This window comes from Sylvia atricapilla, chromosome 3, assembly GCF_009819655.1.
Source record: "Sylvia atricapilla isolate bSylAtr1 chromosome 3, bSylAtr1.pri, whole genome shotgun sequence".
In the NCBI taxonomy this organism is placed as follows: domain Eukaryota; kingdom Metazoa; phylum Chordata; class Aves; order Passeriformes; family Sylviidae; genus Sylvia; species Sylvia atricapilla.
In genome coordinates this window covers 60,722,568-60,737,257 of record NC_089142.1, presented here as the reverse complement: position 1 = coordinate 60,737,257, position 14,690 = coordinate 60,722,568, and the positions used below count along the sequence as shown (strand labels likewise).

The following is a 14,690-nucleotide window of genomic DNA, read 5'->3' as shown; positions in this document are numbered from 1 at the left end:
ATGTTTTAAATTAAATTACTCAACAGTTTACTTGATATTCAGACATGCTCCACTGCTACAGTTGCCTGCTATCTTTCTTTCAACAATCCAGAAGAGACATTTATTTGAGGGAAGTGGGTGGAAGCACACTATGTCCATCTAGAGAGACAATCTTCCTGTAAACCTAATAACCGAGTACCTCATCTGTCTTATTAACAATGTAGATTTCTTCCAAGTCAGGCTACTTGTTCTTATACTTCATGCTAAGGCACAATTCATTTTGACTCTGCTTGGGAAGTGTTTTTCTGGTTGATTAATATTTACTGTAAAATTTACAATTTAAACGGTGACCTTAAACAATAACAAAACATATTTGACAATATTAAAGATGCTACTTTTATATCTATCAGATACCTATTAAAAGGTACAAAAAGAAAATTACAATGAAATAACTTAAAGCTTGCAGTGCTTTGCTAGATCACTAATTAAATTTCCAAAAGCTTTCTATACCATTAGCTCCCCAGCTGATTTTATTTTCTCCTTTCATTCAGTACACATTTCTCCTCTTAGTTAGGGAAGGACACATGAGGGCTTAACACAGTTAAGTATAATTCAACACCAAAACAAAGGAATCCTATATGCAAAGTAGATAGCTGTAGAAATGAGAAAGTTGACCTTTGAATTAATGATACATTTCTTGCCAGAAGTTCTGGACCTCAGAATGGCAAGAAAGTTTCAGAGGTAAGAGAAAATAAAGGACAAAATTTTTATTTAGAGAATTCAATACACTTTTCAAGTTTTACAGTAAGTAATTTTTGAATTAAAGAATATTTACCACTTCCAGTGAAAAGTAGCTAGTAAAAACTACTTAATAATTTCCTCCTGTATAAAATATACTTGTCTCCTCCCTCCTGTATTTTCCTATTTCAAGACAGAGATCCTACATGTGTAAACCGTAATAGACATATTATGTATATAATGAATGCATCTTCAAACCACAACAAGTACAGTCAAAAAGATTTCATCTGATCTTTTAAATCAAGCATGAATATATTACTTTCCATCTTTCCTACTGACATATTCACAAAATGATGCAGACATGTCTGAGTTGAGAAAAACCTCCTCATTGATATTTAGAAATACATATGTAGAAATTTACTATGAACTTACATCTTCATTTGTTGTTTGATTGGAGCTGATCAAATATGTATGAAAACCTGAGAGGCCAACAATGGACCATACTGAGAAAAAACACACCACAGCTTCCAGCACAGTAATTAAAAGTCAAGGAAATATATGCAAATGGTGAAAAAAAATCCAACAACAAGTAGTTAAAATCACAAAATTCAGGGTAGTCCACAAGTACTTTGAGATCTCCAGAGTACTTCAAAGGGGTCAGCAAAAAATGAACTCTAGGCATGTGCCCAGGCCAGACACAGCACCACCCCTGCCGAACACCGAGGAGTGTGTGCCCAGCCAGCAGACTGTACAGGGCTGCACACCCGAGACACAGGGATGGCAGCTCACAGGCTGCTCTCGTGTCATTTACAGGGAACAGCACAGGGATACGCCCAGCAGGAGCACCCTCACCTCCAAGGGGGCAGCAAAGGTGTGCACATGCATGGACTGGTACACTAGGAAAAACAGTCAGCACTCAACATTGCATACTTCCTACAGTTTTTATATTCCTTTAAAGGAGCCATTACTTCAGAAGTAAGACAAAGTTGCTTCTAAACTTCATAGAAGCAAGCATAAAGAGGAACTTTCCAAACTTTCTGTAGAGAGCTTCCTTCTATAGCTTTTGTTTATTTATTTGCACAAAACCGCTATGAACTCAGAATACAACTGCACTGAGAATGTTATTTTCTATAATATTTAATTTATTTTTTTTAGGGAACAGGAATCAACAGAAGAAAAGGCTTTGGTTCCCAGAAAAATACATAAAATTCATCACTAGGAACAAGAAAAGAATAGGATAAAAATAATCTGTATATTAACCATATCAACCTTTAGTGAAGTCAGTTTCCAAGACAACGTCAACTGAAAATTTTCCAGAACAAGGACACAGCCTTAGAACACAGAAAAAACACCCTTATCACTGAACCTATCAGTAGAAGAAAAATAGGACAGCTCCTCACCATTATACAGAGACACAGCCCGGAAACTGCATGGATGGAAATAAATGCTTGCAATAAAAAATCCTAACATTAGTTAAAAGTGAAGAGTTTTGTATCGCAGGACTGCTCACCGCTAATGAACTGGGAGATACCTGAAGTGTCTGTATAATCTTCCCTAGAACCTATTTCAATCAGAGTGGTTTAAAACCAGAAAAGAGTCATTTGCATTCTGAGCAGATCTGCTCCAAAAGCAGCAGGATGACCAAAGGGCACTGCTGAGCAGCATGTTCACTTCTCTCTGCCTCTCATTTCCTCCTCAGGCTGTGTGAAGTCAAAGCAACACAAGACAGGAACTCTGAACCTCTGCAACAGCTAAAGCAAGGAGTACGAGGGATAATGGCTAAGGAAACAGACTGCTGGCAGAGGGTTCCAAAATGTGTAAAATAAAGAAACAGCCCAAAACATCATGTACAATACAAACTGGGCTTTGAAAGAGTGGAAATAGTAAGGAAGGCTGCAGTTGAGGACTGTTAGAAGGAGATTTCACCAGGTAGAAAAGAACCATAGAGGGAAAAGAGCTCCCTGCAACCTGAATATATCACTAACAGGAGGTTCCTCACCACAATTACACTCAAAAGGGTACTGAAAAGTGAGTTTATCCTTCCACACGGTAATTCCTAATGGGGGAAAAAAAAAAAGCCGGGAGGAGGGATTTCCTTTCCATTCAAGACCTTTTTCAGTTCCCCATGGGAAGGGACATTTTTCAGTTCCACACAAGGACCCAAAACCAATTCGAGAACAGCAGGGGTAGTTTATGTCAGATTAACCAGAATCCACTAATTCAACCTAAGTCCATTAACTGTAAAATAAACACAAAAAGCAATATATTCTCAATAAAGTATAATCTTCTAGTGTATTATGGTATAGTATCCTACTAGCATCATGCAGTATAATTTTCCCTTAGTATCTCACACAGACAGGGTTGTTAGCAGGACTGAAATGGTCATGTTCTCTGCGCTGGAGGTGACTGGCTCCAAAGCAGCTCTCCCAACATTATTTGGACAATTTCATTTTTACTGTTATTAATTTTAACCAAGCTTTTAAATTGTCCAACGTATTACTATCAAGCCAGGCATTTCTGCAAGATGTGCTACTGAGCCTTTTAAAGCAGCACATCTCTGAACACAAATTATGAATTATCAGGCCATTGTTCTGTAGAAAAATCCTCATATGCATAAACAATTACCTGTTGATTTAAAGACAACTGAAAGCTATTCTCAGTTTCAAAATAGCCTGAAAGAATGCTCTTTTGTAAGAATTGACTGTAATTGTTTTAATTAGAAGCTACTGTTGTGCTATTTAGAACTGTTTGTTTGTGCTTTTTAAAATTATTTGTGGAAAAAAAATCTGAACATGGCTTTGCTTAAATAGGGAGTTTACAGCTCAGTAATTCTACCTGATGAAGATAAGCATAAAAAAAAAAAGTACCTGCAGAATCTGACACTTGGGAAAATTACCTGGAAAGAGGTCCCTATGCTCATCTACAAATGACAGATTTTTTTTCCAACTTTGTGTGCAAAAGCAAACTATGTGAGGCACAATGAACAAATGGAAAAGAATTATTTTTATAGTGTCTTTGTGAGAGGTGTGACTGTTTATTCAGACAGGAACCATTCACAACATATACATAAGCAATGGGAAGCTTACTGTCTGTACAGAAACTAAGCAGCAGTTTCGTCAGTTTTCTATTTTTTCATTGTCAGCTGCTTTCTGATTCAATTCTCACTGAGTAGAAAATATACAGGAGGCTCCTATGAAGTGATAAAAAGTGCATGGAGCATTTACAGAATAGAACCACAGAAGGGACATTGGGTTGGAAGGGACCTTGAAGATAATACAGTTCCAATCCCTCTGCCATGGGTAGGGACACCTTCCACTACACCAGGCTGCTCAGAGCACCATCCAGCCTGGCCATGAACATTTCCAGTGATGGGGCGTCGACCATATCTCAGGGTAACCTGCTCACATCTCTCACCACTCTCATTCCAGAAACTTTGTTATGGCAAATCTACACCTGCTCTCTTTCAGCTTAAAACCTTGTTCTGTCACTACAGGCTCTGCTAAGAAGTCTCTCTGTTTTTCTTATGAGACTTCCTTATATACTGGCAGACCACAATGAGATCTCCCTAAAGTCTTGTCTTTTCCGGGCTGAACAATAAGAGTAGTCCCTGTGTATGCAATTCAATCACTGCTATATAACTTAACACAAGTTGCTATTTGAAAATGACTTTTCTAAAAACATAAAGAATAGTTTCAGGAATTGAGTTCTTTATGGAAAGCATGTTTATTCAGCTGTTCCAAAATCTACTTTTTCTATTGCGAAAAGAATCAGCCATTTTGGATACCTTCAGTTGTAAAAGCAGAACAATTCTTGAATATTTTTAGTGAAAATACAGCATGTGTATAGTGTAAAACGTATTTATGGATTCCATCACAAAATACAAAGCATATTTCACGGACACGGAAACTACAGATCTTTGTCAAGAGTACTGCTCTGCAAAACAAGAAGAATAAAAACCACTCCAGGCTATAGTTTCTTTCCTACCTCCAACATGGGGCAAGAAATCCTATTGTGCAGGAAATGATGAAATCATTAACTGATAAAGTCTAAAAGCCCACATTCACCAACAGCAAGAAAACAAGCAAAACCATCTCAGATGTTTTTCTGCAACAAAATCTACAATATGTTTCAGTGAAAGGATATCTTGCAGGACTGTCCTTCAGAGCATTGAGGAACCCTGTTTGTTGAGAACCTGTGGAAATAGAACCCAAAATTACCAGCCAAGTCAGAAACTGGACTATGGGCTGTTTTTACTATAGCTAAAACAATTCACATTTGAGGATAACCAAATAATCATAGAATAGATTTACTAATATGAATCTGAGAATATGTTGCTCAGGGGCAACATCAAAAAAGCCCTTGAGCAACTTATCAGGTTTAGCATCTGCAGGATATTTTCTCAGTCATAAAAAATTGATGCACAAATACTTTCCCATGAACAAGATTTCTGATTACCCCTGTTCTTTTCAAGCCTAATATGGAAACAAAAAATTATAACCTCCTGTTTCATTTTGAAATACTGTTTTTCAAAGTAACTTTTTGACTTGGAAATTTTATTCTATAAACTCAGATTCCTAACTTTCCATCTTTTGTTTTTGGAAGCAAAGCTCTCTTGATTAAAATTCTGCTCCTACAGTACCTACACAGAATATTTTTCTAATAGGTTTCTGTTGCCTCTGGGCAAATAAAGGACAATCTAGTAGTCAAAAAGATCACAAAACAAACATGAGCCCATCAACTAGAAATGCAGAAGGATGCAAAGTAAAAAAGTACTTGGGTTCCATAACCATGAGAGATTAATCAAAAAGGGAGATTTGACAATTTGCTGATTGCAACAAGTGAATTTGTTGTAGAAACTGACTTAATGTGAAATAGCTACAGGCACACAGTTTGAACTTTACTGTATAACATAAATTATTTAAACGCATCAGGCTGAAAGTTTTCCCCACAGTAAAAATTTTCCACTTAGCTAAATTCATCTGAAAATCTTTATGGAGAGAAGAATCTTGTCTTGATAAGAATAAAGAAATATATTCATTATTGTCTAGATCTATCTGGTCAGTTTTACTGTTTATTGTTACAAGTGGGAAGTTACTTACCTCGTATTTCTGAGCCTTTTCAGACTCTTCTTACTCTCAAGGTACAAGACTGCCTTATTATTTCCCTCCCTTATTATTTTTAGCATCCTTAATGGCAATGGCAGCAGATAGGTGTGATTTCTATACCCTATTGTTGGTCACACTCTTCCAAGCAGTGCCCAAAACACCAGAAGGGGAAGGCTGTTCATTGCAACCAACAGTTGAAATACCGATGCCTCAAACAGAGACAAGTGACTGTAAAGACAGATACTACTACTGCAAATGTGTTCACTTGGGGAGAGGGAAGAAAATCTTACTGTCTGAAGAGAGTAACTGATTTACAAATTAGTTTTGTTATCTTCAATAATGTTACGTGCACATATTCTAAAACCTAGAAAGAACAAATTTCCCATGTATGCCTCAGAAGGCCACAGAAAACAAAAAGATGTATTTTATACCTCATCACCACTTAGGCCCACCAAAATTTATAAAATGTCTTGCAAGATGTATTATAAAAACAGACAAACTAAAAATTTGTCTAAGTCAAGAGGCATTAAAATAAAATAATTTTGCCAGGACTTATGAATGACTTTGACTTACTGTAGGAAGATCAGAGCCTGAGAGACTAAACCAAGACTTCCTTTAGCCATGCTAACAAAAAGCAGACTGTGACTAGAGGAAAGGTTCAGATTAAGTAACTGAGAATCCTGCTTAACAGTTAGCATCAGCTAAAGAACTGAAGAGCTACAAAACAGAACACAAATTGTTGAGTGGTAATTTTTAAAAAGGTAGACAAGAGGACTTTTAGAGGTATGGTAGGCACAAAGAGAGGGGAGTGATAAGAAAACCTTATTTGTAAAGAACTCTTTTTTTGGACACTGTCAAGATTATAGCAAATAAATCTGAAAGCTAGGCTTGAAGCTCCAGTGTATCAATTAAACATCAAGGAATTAATCACATTTCATACCTGCTTCCATTGCCTTTGAGGACTGACCAATCTTTAGTTTAAGGATAGTTTTCTTGTCTAATTCTTGGCAGATGAACCTCCTTGGCAAGAATATTTTGCAGCTGACAGGCAATTCAACACTTAACATTTACTACACATTATCTATAACACCTACACATTGCTTAAGTGCTTCTCAACCACACAGAAGCACAATTAATTACTCTGCTCTTTGTCTAAATCATACTCCAGAGTTAGGTATGGACACCGTAAATTTAAAATTCACCAGAGAAACTTACTTAATATATAAAACATGAATTACTGACATCATATTGCTAACTCATACACTGAAAAACTAAAGATAAAGCACTCAAGTCCTTGTGAAATGAAGGTAGCTTAGCGTCAAAAAGAGCTTCATGTTGTCAGACTAGGAATGTTTTCAACTACTGAACACTAGCAAAGATTGCAGAAAAAAACACGTGTCTTTCTTCTTAAATGCAAAAGGTATGTATGTAAATATGCTCATGTATGCCCAGATAAATAACAAGCACTTAAGTACTAATGGCAAATGTTCTTTATCCAATAATTTTCCTTTTTTAAACAATACATACATCTTATCTCTGCTTTTTTCAACTGGTATTAGAAATGCTGTATCTGGCAGTGTGAACAAGCATTTAGACTCCCTCAAAATTACATATCCCAGTTCTGGCCCATGAACGAGATTTCAGAGCAATAGGAGAGCCTCTCCATGCTTGCATCACAGTTTTGTGAAGAACAAGTAAGAGGAGGAATTCTGCTTCTTAAAATACAACTTTTCCCTGCATGTTGTTAACCATTTTGGAAATTGAACACAATCTGACATATTTTTTCCAGTGAAACATTCTCTGAATATTAGCATTATCAAGTTAGCTTTATAAATGTGTTATATACTGAAATTATTATTTCTATCATATTTCTGTTGCAATACAAATACAGAATAAGGAATAAAAGATCATATTTCTAAAGTGGTTAAAGAAACACTCGTTAAGACAATGTCCTATATAATTAGTGAAAAATACAGGACACTCTTCTAGTGATAGTGGGTTAAAAAAACCCAGCATAGAAAAGGTGTTTAATGACAAGTCATGTAACCTATCATCATAAATGTCACCATTATCATCATATATGAGCCAACAAAATCAGTTAGGGGTATGGAAAAAAAAGACAGTACCCAAAAGAGTTTTGACCTCAAACACAACCCAGAATACAAATAAAAATCAGTCACAAACTCATTAACATTTCTGATTCACTCTGTTATGAATTGGTTAGTCTCAGAATGTCTACGCAAAAGAAAATAATATGTTAAAAATAAGGTTGAGAATGGTGTAAAGCTAAACAGCAAACTACAAAGAGCATAGGTCAAATCTATTTTCTAGTAATTTATCTCTTTATCTGGATGGGAAATGATCCATGCTTATAGTTAAAAAAGCACAAGGAAGTTCTTTAGGTAAATGATACTACCTGTACACTTAAATATACACTATATGTGATACTTTTCCAATAAATCATCCATAAAAGGACAAAAAAAAATTATTAAAAAAAAACAAGAAAAAAAGAAAAGAAAAGAAAAGACTGCATTAAGGTAAAGTCAGTGCCAGGCCAATGACTACTATGAGCAGTGTCTATATAGATTGGAATGGGATTCATTGGGGATTGTGAAGCTTCAGAGAAAAGGCAAATAAACAAACAAATAAATAAATAAACCCTGAATGATCAAAATATTAACTTAAAAAACTCAAGCAAATGGCTACATACATAATCTGATTTCACCAGCATACTTACGAAGGATGACGTGGGTGATAACGAATGCAAATATAAAGACTGTCAGAAAGGACAGAGATAAAATAAACATATAAAAAAATCTGTAGTTTCTTTTCCCCACACAGTTGCCTACCCAGGGACAGTGGTGATCAAACCGTTCTGAAATGAGAGGCAGAAGAAAAAAAAATGGAAAACAATTAATAAAATGCTGTTTATTTGAAAAAATGCTCTCTGAATACTATATTAAAACTCATGATTTAACTGGCATTTGCAAAGTAGCCATAGAGAAGTTCTTACTCAGAAAAGAACAAAAAATAGAAAAGAAAAAAAGAGTACTTGAATGAAACTTTACAGTTTTCAAAGAAATCAAAGCATGGCTGAGGTGAGCTCCTGTTGAAGTAACAGCCTTATTGTGACAAATCATGCAGTCAGACCAGCATGCATGTATTTATCCATCGTCACACAGAGCATTAGCAACTCAGCTGTATTTGACTTTTTCAAAACAAGGTGGTATTTTTTCCCTTCAGCGTATCTTCTACTCAAAATCGGAATTTCTGAGGTCCTTCCTTTTACATCTGTCATGATCACATCTCTGACTTATGGCTACTATCATATCATCCATCCATTATGGGGCGTGAAATATTTACACCTTTCCTACTTCCTTTTATTGCTTCACTCAAGATATTATTCATTCTAGACCACCTATTTTTCCACTTGGAGTTGACGCTGTCACACAAGATCATTAAAACCAGCAAAATCATTCACAATCTAACATTTTTCAAATGTTAAAATCTAAACACACAGTATTAAAACTGGTAGATGCAATCTGCATGCTCTGTTACCCTTTGCACTATCGCTCTCTGTCTCCTTTTTACCAAGCAAAACCCTTTCTCTTTACCTCCCTGAGAGAATACTCATCAGAGCTTATTCCCTGGGAGAAAACTCATTCATGAGATAGGAGAAGGCCAGGGTGGATCAGAAACAAGTGTTTCCAACATGGGGGAAATGCCTCAGTGCTGGAAAGCAGCAGAGAGAACAGTTTACTCTGCTTCTCCCCAGGCAGCCTGGATCCACCATCTACGTCCCAGTATGGTGGGTAATGGAAACAGAGCTATTGCCAGGAAACAAACTTGCTTTTCCTAACTTTGGAGAGATTACACTGACAGAACTTTAACGTCTTTTTATCAAATCCAAGATCATAAGACAGATGCATTCATGCTGACTCTTTCTTTCGCTCTCTGATCCTTGTCCAAATCCTGGTTTGTTTTCTGTGACTTTTATGCCTCCACTGACGTACTATCAAACTATTTGTAATTCCACAGGAAAGGCGAGTTATAAATCCAAAGTCCTTTAAGCCCTGTATTAGAAAGGTACATCTGACCAAGTACAACAGCTTATTTTAGTTACGGATTTATGTAAAAGGCCTACATTAGAGGTTCTCACTGAAGGATGTATTTAGTATTATCTTAATTTAAAAAGAAGTCAAAACAACATGCGCAACAGATTTCTGAGTCCACCAGACTTTCAGGGTTTGGGTTTTTTTTTTAATGGTTTTGCATGACAGCTGTTTGGACCACATGTTTCTACCATAAATCTGTTTTAAATTCCAACAGGGCAATTCAAGGAGTCATTGAACTTTTTTAGGATAAAGCTTCAAAATACATTGATTGAGTACTGCTAATACCAAGAACTAAACACACTGGGTAGGTGATACTACTTTTCTCAGTGCACTACAGTTGTATTCCCAAAATGAATTGATATTGCATTTTAAAAGTGCTTGTCTTTTATTTTGTGCTTCTGAATGAGACCTCATATTCTGATAAACACTCTATTTAAACTCATTCATACATACAACTCATAAGCAAACAACACCACAAAGAAACACAGCTTCAGAGCCATTTTAAAAAGCAGAATCCTAGGATATTTTTGTCCCCTACTGCTAAAAAAACACATTACGTGTCTTGGAAGATTAATTTCGTATACACAGATTCATTCTCTTCTATGCTGACACAGTAGGAAATAAATTATATTGACATAAGGCTGTTTCTAGCCATGAAACAACATTTAGATATATGCAGACATCTATTTGATGGATTCAGATAAAGGCAGACAAAACCACATACATGCACATAATCCCTCTATCTATAAACTCATGTTCCTATACATACACACTCCTTACTGAAGACTGACTTGGTGTTTTTAACCTATTTGTCAGTTCTCATCAACTTCCATCTTCAAAATTTCTTAGTGAACTGAAAGGCTATGCTTCTCAATAAATACCTTACTAACCATTGGGAAGCTAAGTAACCACCTAAGATATTTACAGAGGAATGGACCAAAAAGGCTGGATACAAAAAAACACTACTACAGTATTAAACTGGAATCAACTCTAATGAAAAAGAGGCCTATTGAAAGGTTTATATGAATCTTATGATAAATAAATTTGGTCTAAAAATTCTCAGTCAGAAAAAAAAAGGCATGTGACATGTGCTACAAAACAGTATATTAAAAGGCAAGACATTATTCTACTGAGCAGAACATAAATATGTAAATGCAATTTAAAGATAACAGCCTTACAGCTTGTGAGCTGCTCTGCTTAGTTACTAATGCAGGAGAAAACTGCCAATCCTGGCAAAACCAAGAGATAAATGCTGAGCAGAAACTTCTAATGCTGTTAAGAAATATAAATTCTATTAAATCTGGAGCTGTTTCTTCTTCCTTAGGAAAAAACCACAACTTATTAATTATTAATGAAGAAGTAACACAGCGTCTTAAGGTTCTCCTCCAGCATTCCAGATGCCCAACAACTGAACAATCAATGATTTTGTAAAGGAAGCTCTATCTGACATCTCTACTTGGACAATGTTGGCAGCAAAATTACGAAATGAGAAATGAAAAACTTCATTGAGAAATGAAAAACTGTTGATGCTGAGAAAAACTGGAATTCAAGCCCTCACGAAATTAAAATGCAGAGCAAATAGAAATGCAATTTCTTGTGAAGAACAGACTGTTAAGTTCTAGCTAGTTAACATAATACTGTATTCAAAAAAAACATTTGCAGCAAGCTTAATGTAAAAATATTTGACGCAAACACAGACAATTAAAACATTGGTAATATAAACTCTTGTTAATATAAGCGTATTAGAACTCGTAATGAGGGAAGAAGAAAGCTGAAGCACTCTATGGATAGAAACATTGTGATATATCATCCTCCTACACTCAAGTTTAAACAAAAGCAGCAAGAGAGTTGCCTTCTTGATGTTACAGTTGTATCTTTTTCCACCTAATCAAGAACTGCTGATAGAACCGATGGCCTCATTTCCACCACTTCAGCAGCTCTGTGAAGTCTTTTGCCTGTGTGTTCATGGTTCTCCGTTCTTAGGCCAAGCCTGGTGTTCATTTTACCCTGCAGGGAGCAGGTTGACAGAGCCAATGGCTTTCTTTGGCCTATCTCCTCAGATCACCTCATCAGACAACTACCAAAGCTGCCCCAAGTGAAGCACTGAGAACACACTGCCACAGAAGGGATGAAATAACACCTTCAGAAGCAGCTGTGTCTTAAGCCTAGTTGTGACGCCAACCTTACTACAGGTTAGCAGTTACCACAACTGCAGGAAAAACCCAGTTTTGATTATTTTTCAGGGTCTGAGATCAAAACCTGAAGCAAATAAAAAAAGACTGAAAAAATGTGTGAGGAGTTTATAAGGTAAAGCATCAACAAAAAGAGCAGATAAGTAAACGGAGACTAAAAATGCTGCTGTACGAGTCACAGAAAACCAGAGAGGTAAGAAATGTCAGGAACTGTCAGTAACAGTAACAAAGATTATTTCAATACTCTTTCCCAAGTGATCAGCTTCTTTGAATTTAAATAATAACTTCTGGGGATAACCAGCACCTCCATTACTAAATCCAAAGGATGAGACTTCACAAGATAATTGAGCCAATCTAAAACCTTAGTAGCAGTGAAAGAGATGGTCACATGCTGCCTTTCCTGCCACTTCATCCCACTTCCTTTTTTCATTGTGTAAGATGATGATGAACCAGGTCAGTTCCCTGGACTGACAGGAAAGAAAAATAAGGAATTATTTTGCTCACCGCTGAGTGGGAAAAACAGGCTTACCAATGGCTGTATGTTACCAAATGCTCCATGAACAGGCACAAAGAAGAGAACCATGAAAATGAGGAAAAAAAATAAAGAGGATGACATTCAAATCCCTTTGGAAGCAGCAAATGACTGTCAATATGACTCAGTGGTCTCATTAACACTCACCCAAGGGGTCTGATTAACACACCTAATAATCTATGCTAACTGGATGACAGAAAAACACTAATCTTTAGACAGTCCTCATTTTTTACCTTCCCTGAAAAACTTACATTTAAAACTCACATAAGAAACGCTAACTGTTGGATTATCTCAGATAAAAACAAAACTGAGAACATTCCCCATTTTACTAAGCAATCGTCTTACACATGCAGTGTTTCCTTCAGAAGCCACACCAAAGCATATTCCTTGCTGCTCAGAACCAAAGAGCCAAATCTCTACTTTTCCACAGCACAGCACGTAGACTCCTAAATGCTTAAATGTTCTGCTTCCATTTTTCAATCTCTACACTGCAGGAAACCATGCACAAAATGACCCAAATGCTTTCCTTTCATTTTAAAAACATTTAATGAAAGCCTAATAATTTACAAGGAATGCAAAAGCATTTTTAAATAGAACATTTATAGGCCAGTTTCGGCCTTCAGTTTGCAGTATTTATTAGCTGTTTCCTTTTCCCTTTGTTCAACCGAACCATAGCATACATTTTCTAAAGCTCAGCGTGAAGGTAGGACTCAAAGACAAGAAGTCGACAGGTGCAAAAATATCTAGGTCACGTTACTTACTGGGAGATTCCAGCGAGCACAGGTTAGAATTCACTTGGTAATTTTTCCACCCTGTGCAAGTAAAGCATTATAGGGCAAAGGCACAAACCAAAGGCACTCCCTCAATGTTACCATCTTTCTTGCAAAAATGTATCCCGTGACTGGAAGAGCCCACTATGCAAATCCCACCTCAGCAGTCAGTCACATTACAGCTCAACCAGCTGGGCCAGGATTACTCAAAATTACTTTTGATAGTGGGAGCAATACAACATAGGACTACAATGTCCATTGTCAAGGATTCACACTGAGTAATTATGGAGAGAGACTGACACACTGGCACATATTTATAATGATGACAATTAAAGCTTTTTGGAGGACTGTGATGTCACAATATGACTACATCTATTCAGGCTTCTGGACACTTTGTATGACAAATAGTACTTTCAGAATTTGATTGCTCTTGAAAAGAAAACAAATGTGGTTTTTAGAAGTCCACATAAGAAATACATTTTATTACAAAGAGTATCTATTTTCTTCTAAGATACAGCAGTCCAACCCCAACTGCTGAAAGTGATGCACACATGCACAAAAGCAAATATAACCCTTGCATTAAGTCCTTTACAGTCAGTTCAAAATATCTGATAATTTAATGTAACAAAAAAAAATTATATCCAATAATCACAGCACATTCATAAAAACTATCCTTAGCTCCAATGTTCAGTTTCACCAATGGAAATCATCACTCCTAAGACATTTATTTATTTATTAGTATTTTAAAAACCACCCCTACTGATGAGATTTGCCATCAACTAGCAACAGTAATCAAATACTTAGATCAATTTAACTTACACACCATTCACCTGCCTGACAGTCATTCCCCTGACAATACCTTTGCTGTTACTTTTGTGGAATGAAATCTGAGTAGAAATTTAAAAGAAAAAAGCAGTGAATAACAACACATCAATTGCAAGTTACATTTATATGCACGCTGATGTTATTTTAGAACATCTGTTATGGACAATGCACAATGGATCCTTTAAATCACCAGGCTTCAGCACTTTTATATACTTGATTCCAAATCAAGACACCCCATGAAAACCAAACAAAGCAAGCATCTTCTGGCCTCATGATAACACTTGGGAAATAATCACCAAAAATTTACTCCAAATTACATCCAGTAATCTCTACAAGGTGATGCAAACTGAAACAGTAAAGTAACACTGGGAAACATGGGCCTCTATTCATAAAATAGTTAATAATGTGCATGCGTATACACAACAAAAAGTCAA

General features: G+C 36.2%; 1 protein-coding gene across 4 annotated transcripts in view; it reads right to left on the bottom strand.

Annotated features, from left to right (window-relative positions):
- Positions 1–14,690, bottom strand: part of ZDHHC14 (zinc finger DHHC-type palmitoyltransferase 14) — a 92,947-nt gene that overhangs the window by 12,555 nt on the left and 65,702 nt on the right. For all 4 annotated transcript variants that reach the window (XM_066315524.1, XM_066315527.1, XM_066315526.1 and 1 more), the window contains exons 4-6: positions 8,560–8,697; positions 4,861–4,909; positions 1,150–1,252 (exon numbers count right to left, since the gene is read on the bottom strand). In XM_066315524.1, the coding sequence (XP_066171621.1) occupies positions 1,150–1,252; positions 4,861–4,909; positions 8,560–8,697 (290 nt within the window). The remainder of the gene's footprint in view (positions 1–1,149; positions 1,253–4,860; positions 4,910–8,559; positions 8,698–14,690) is intronic.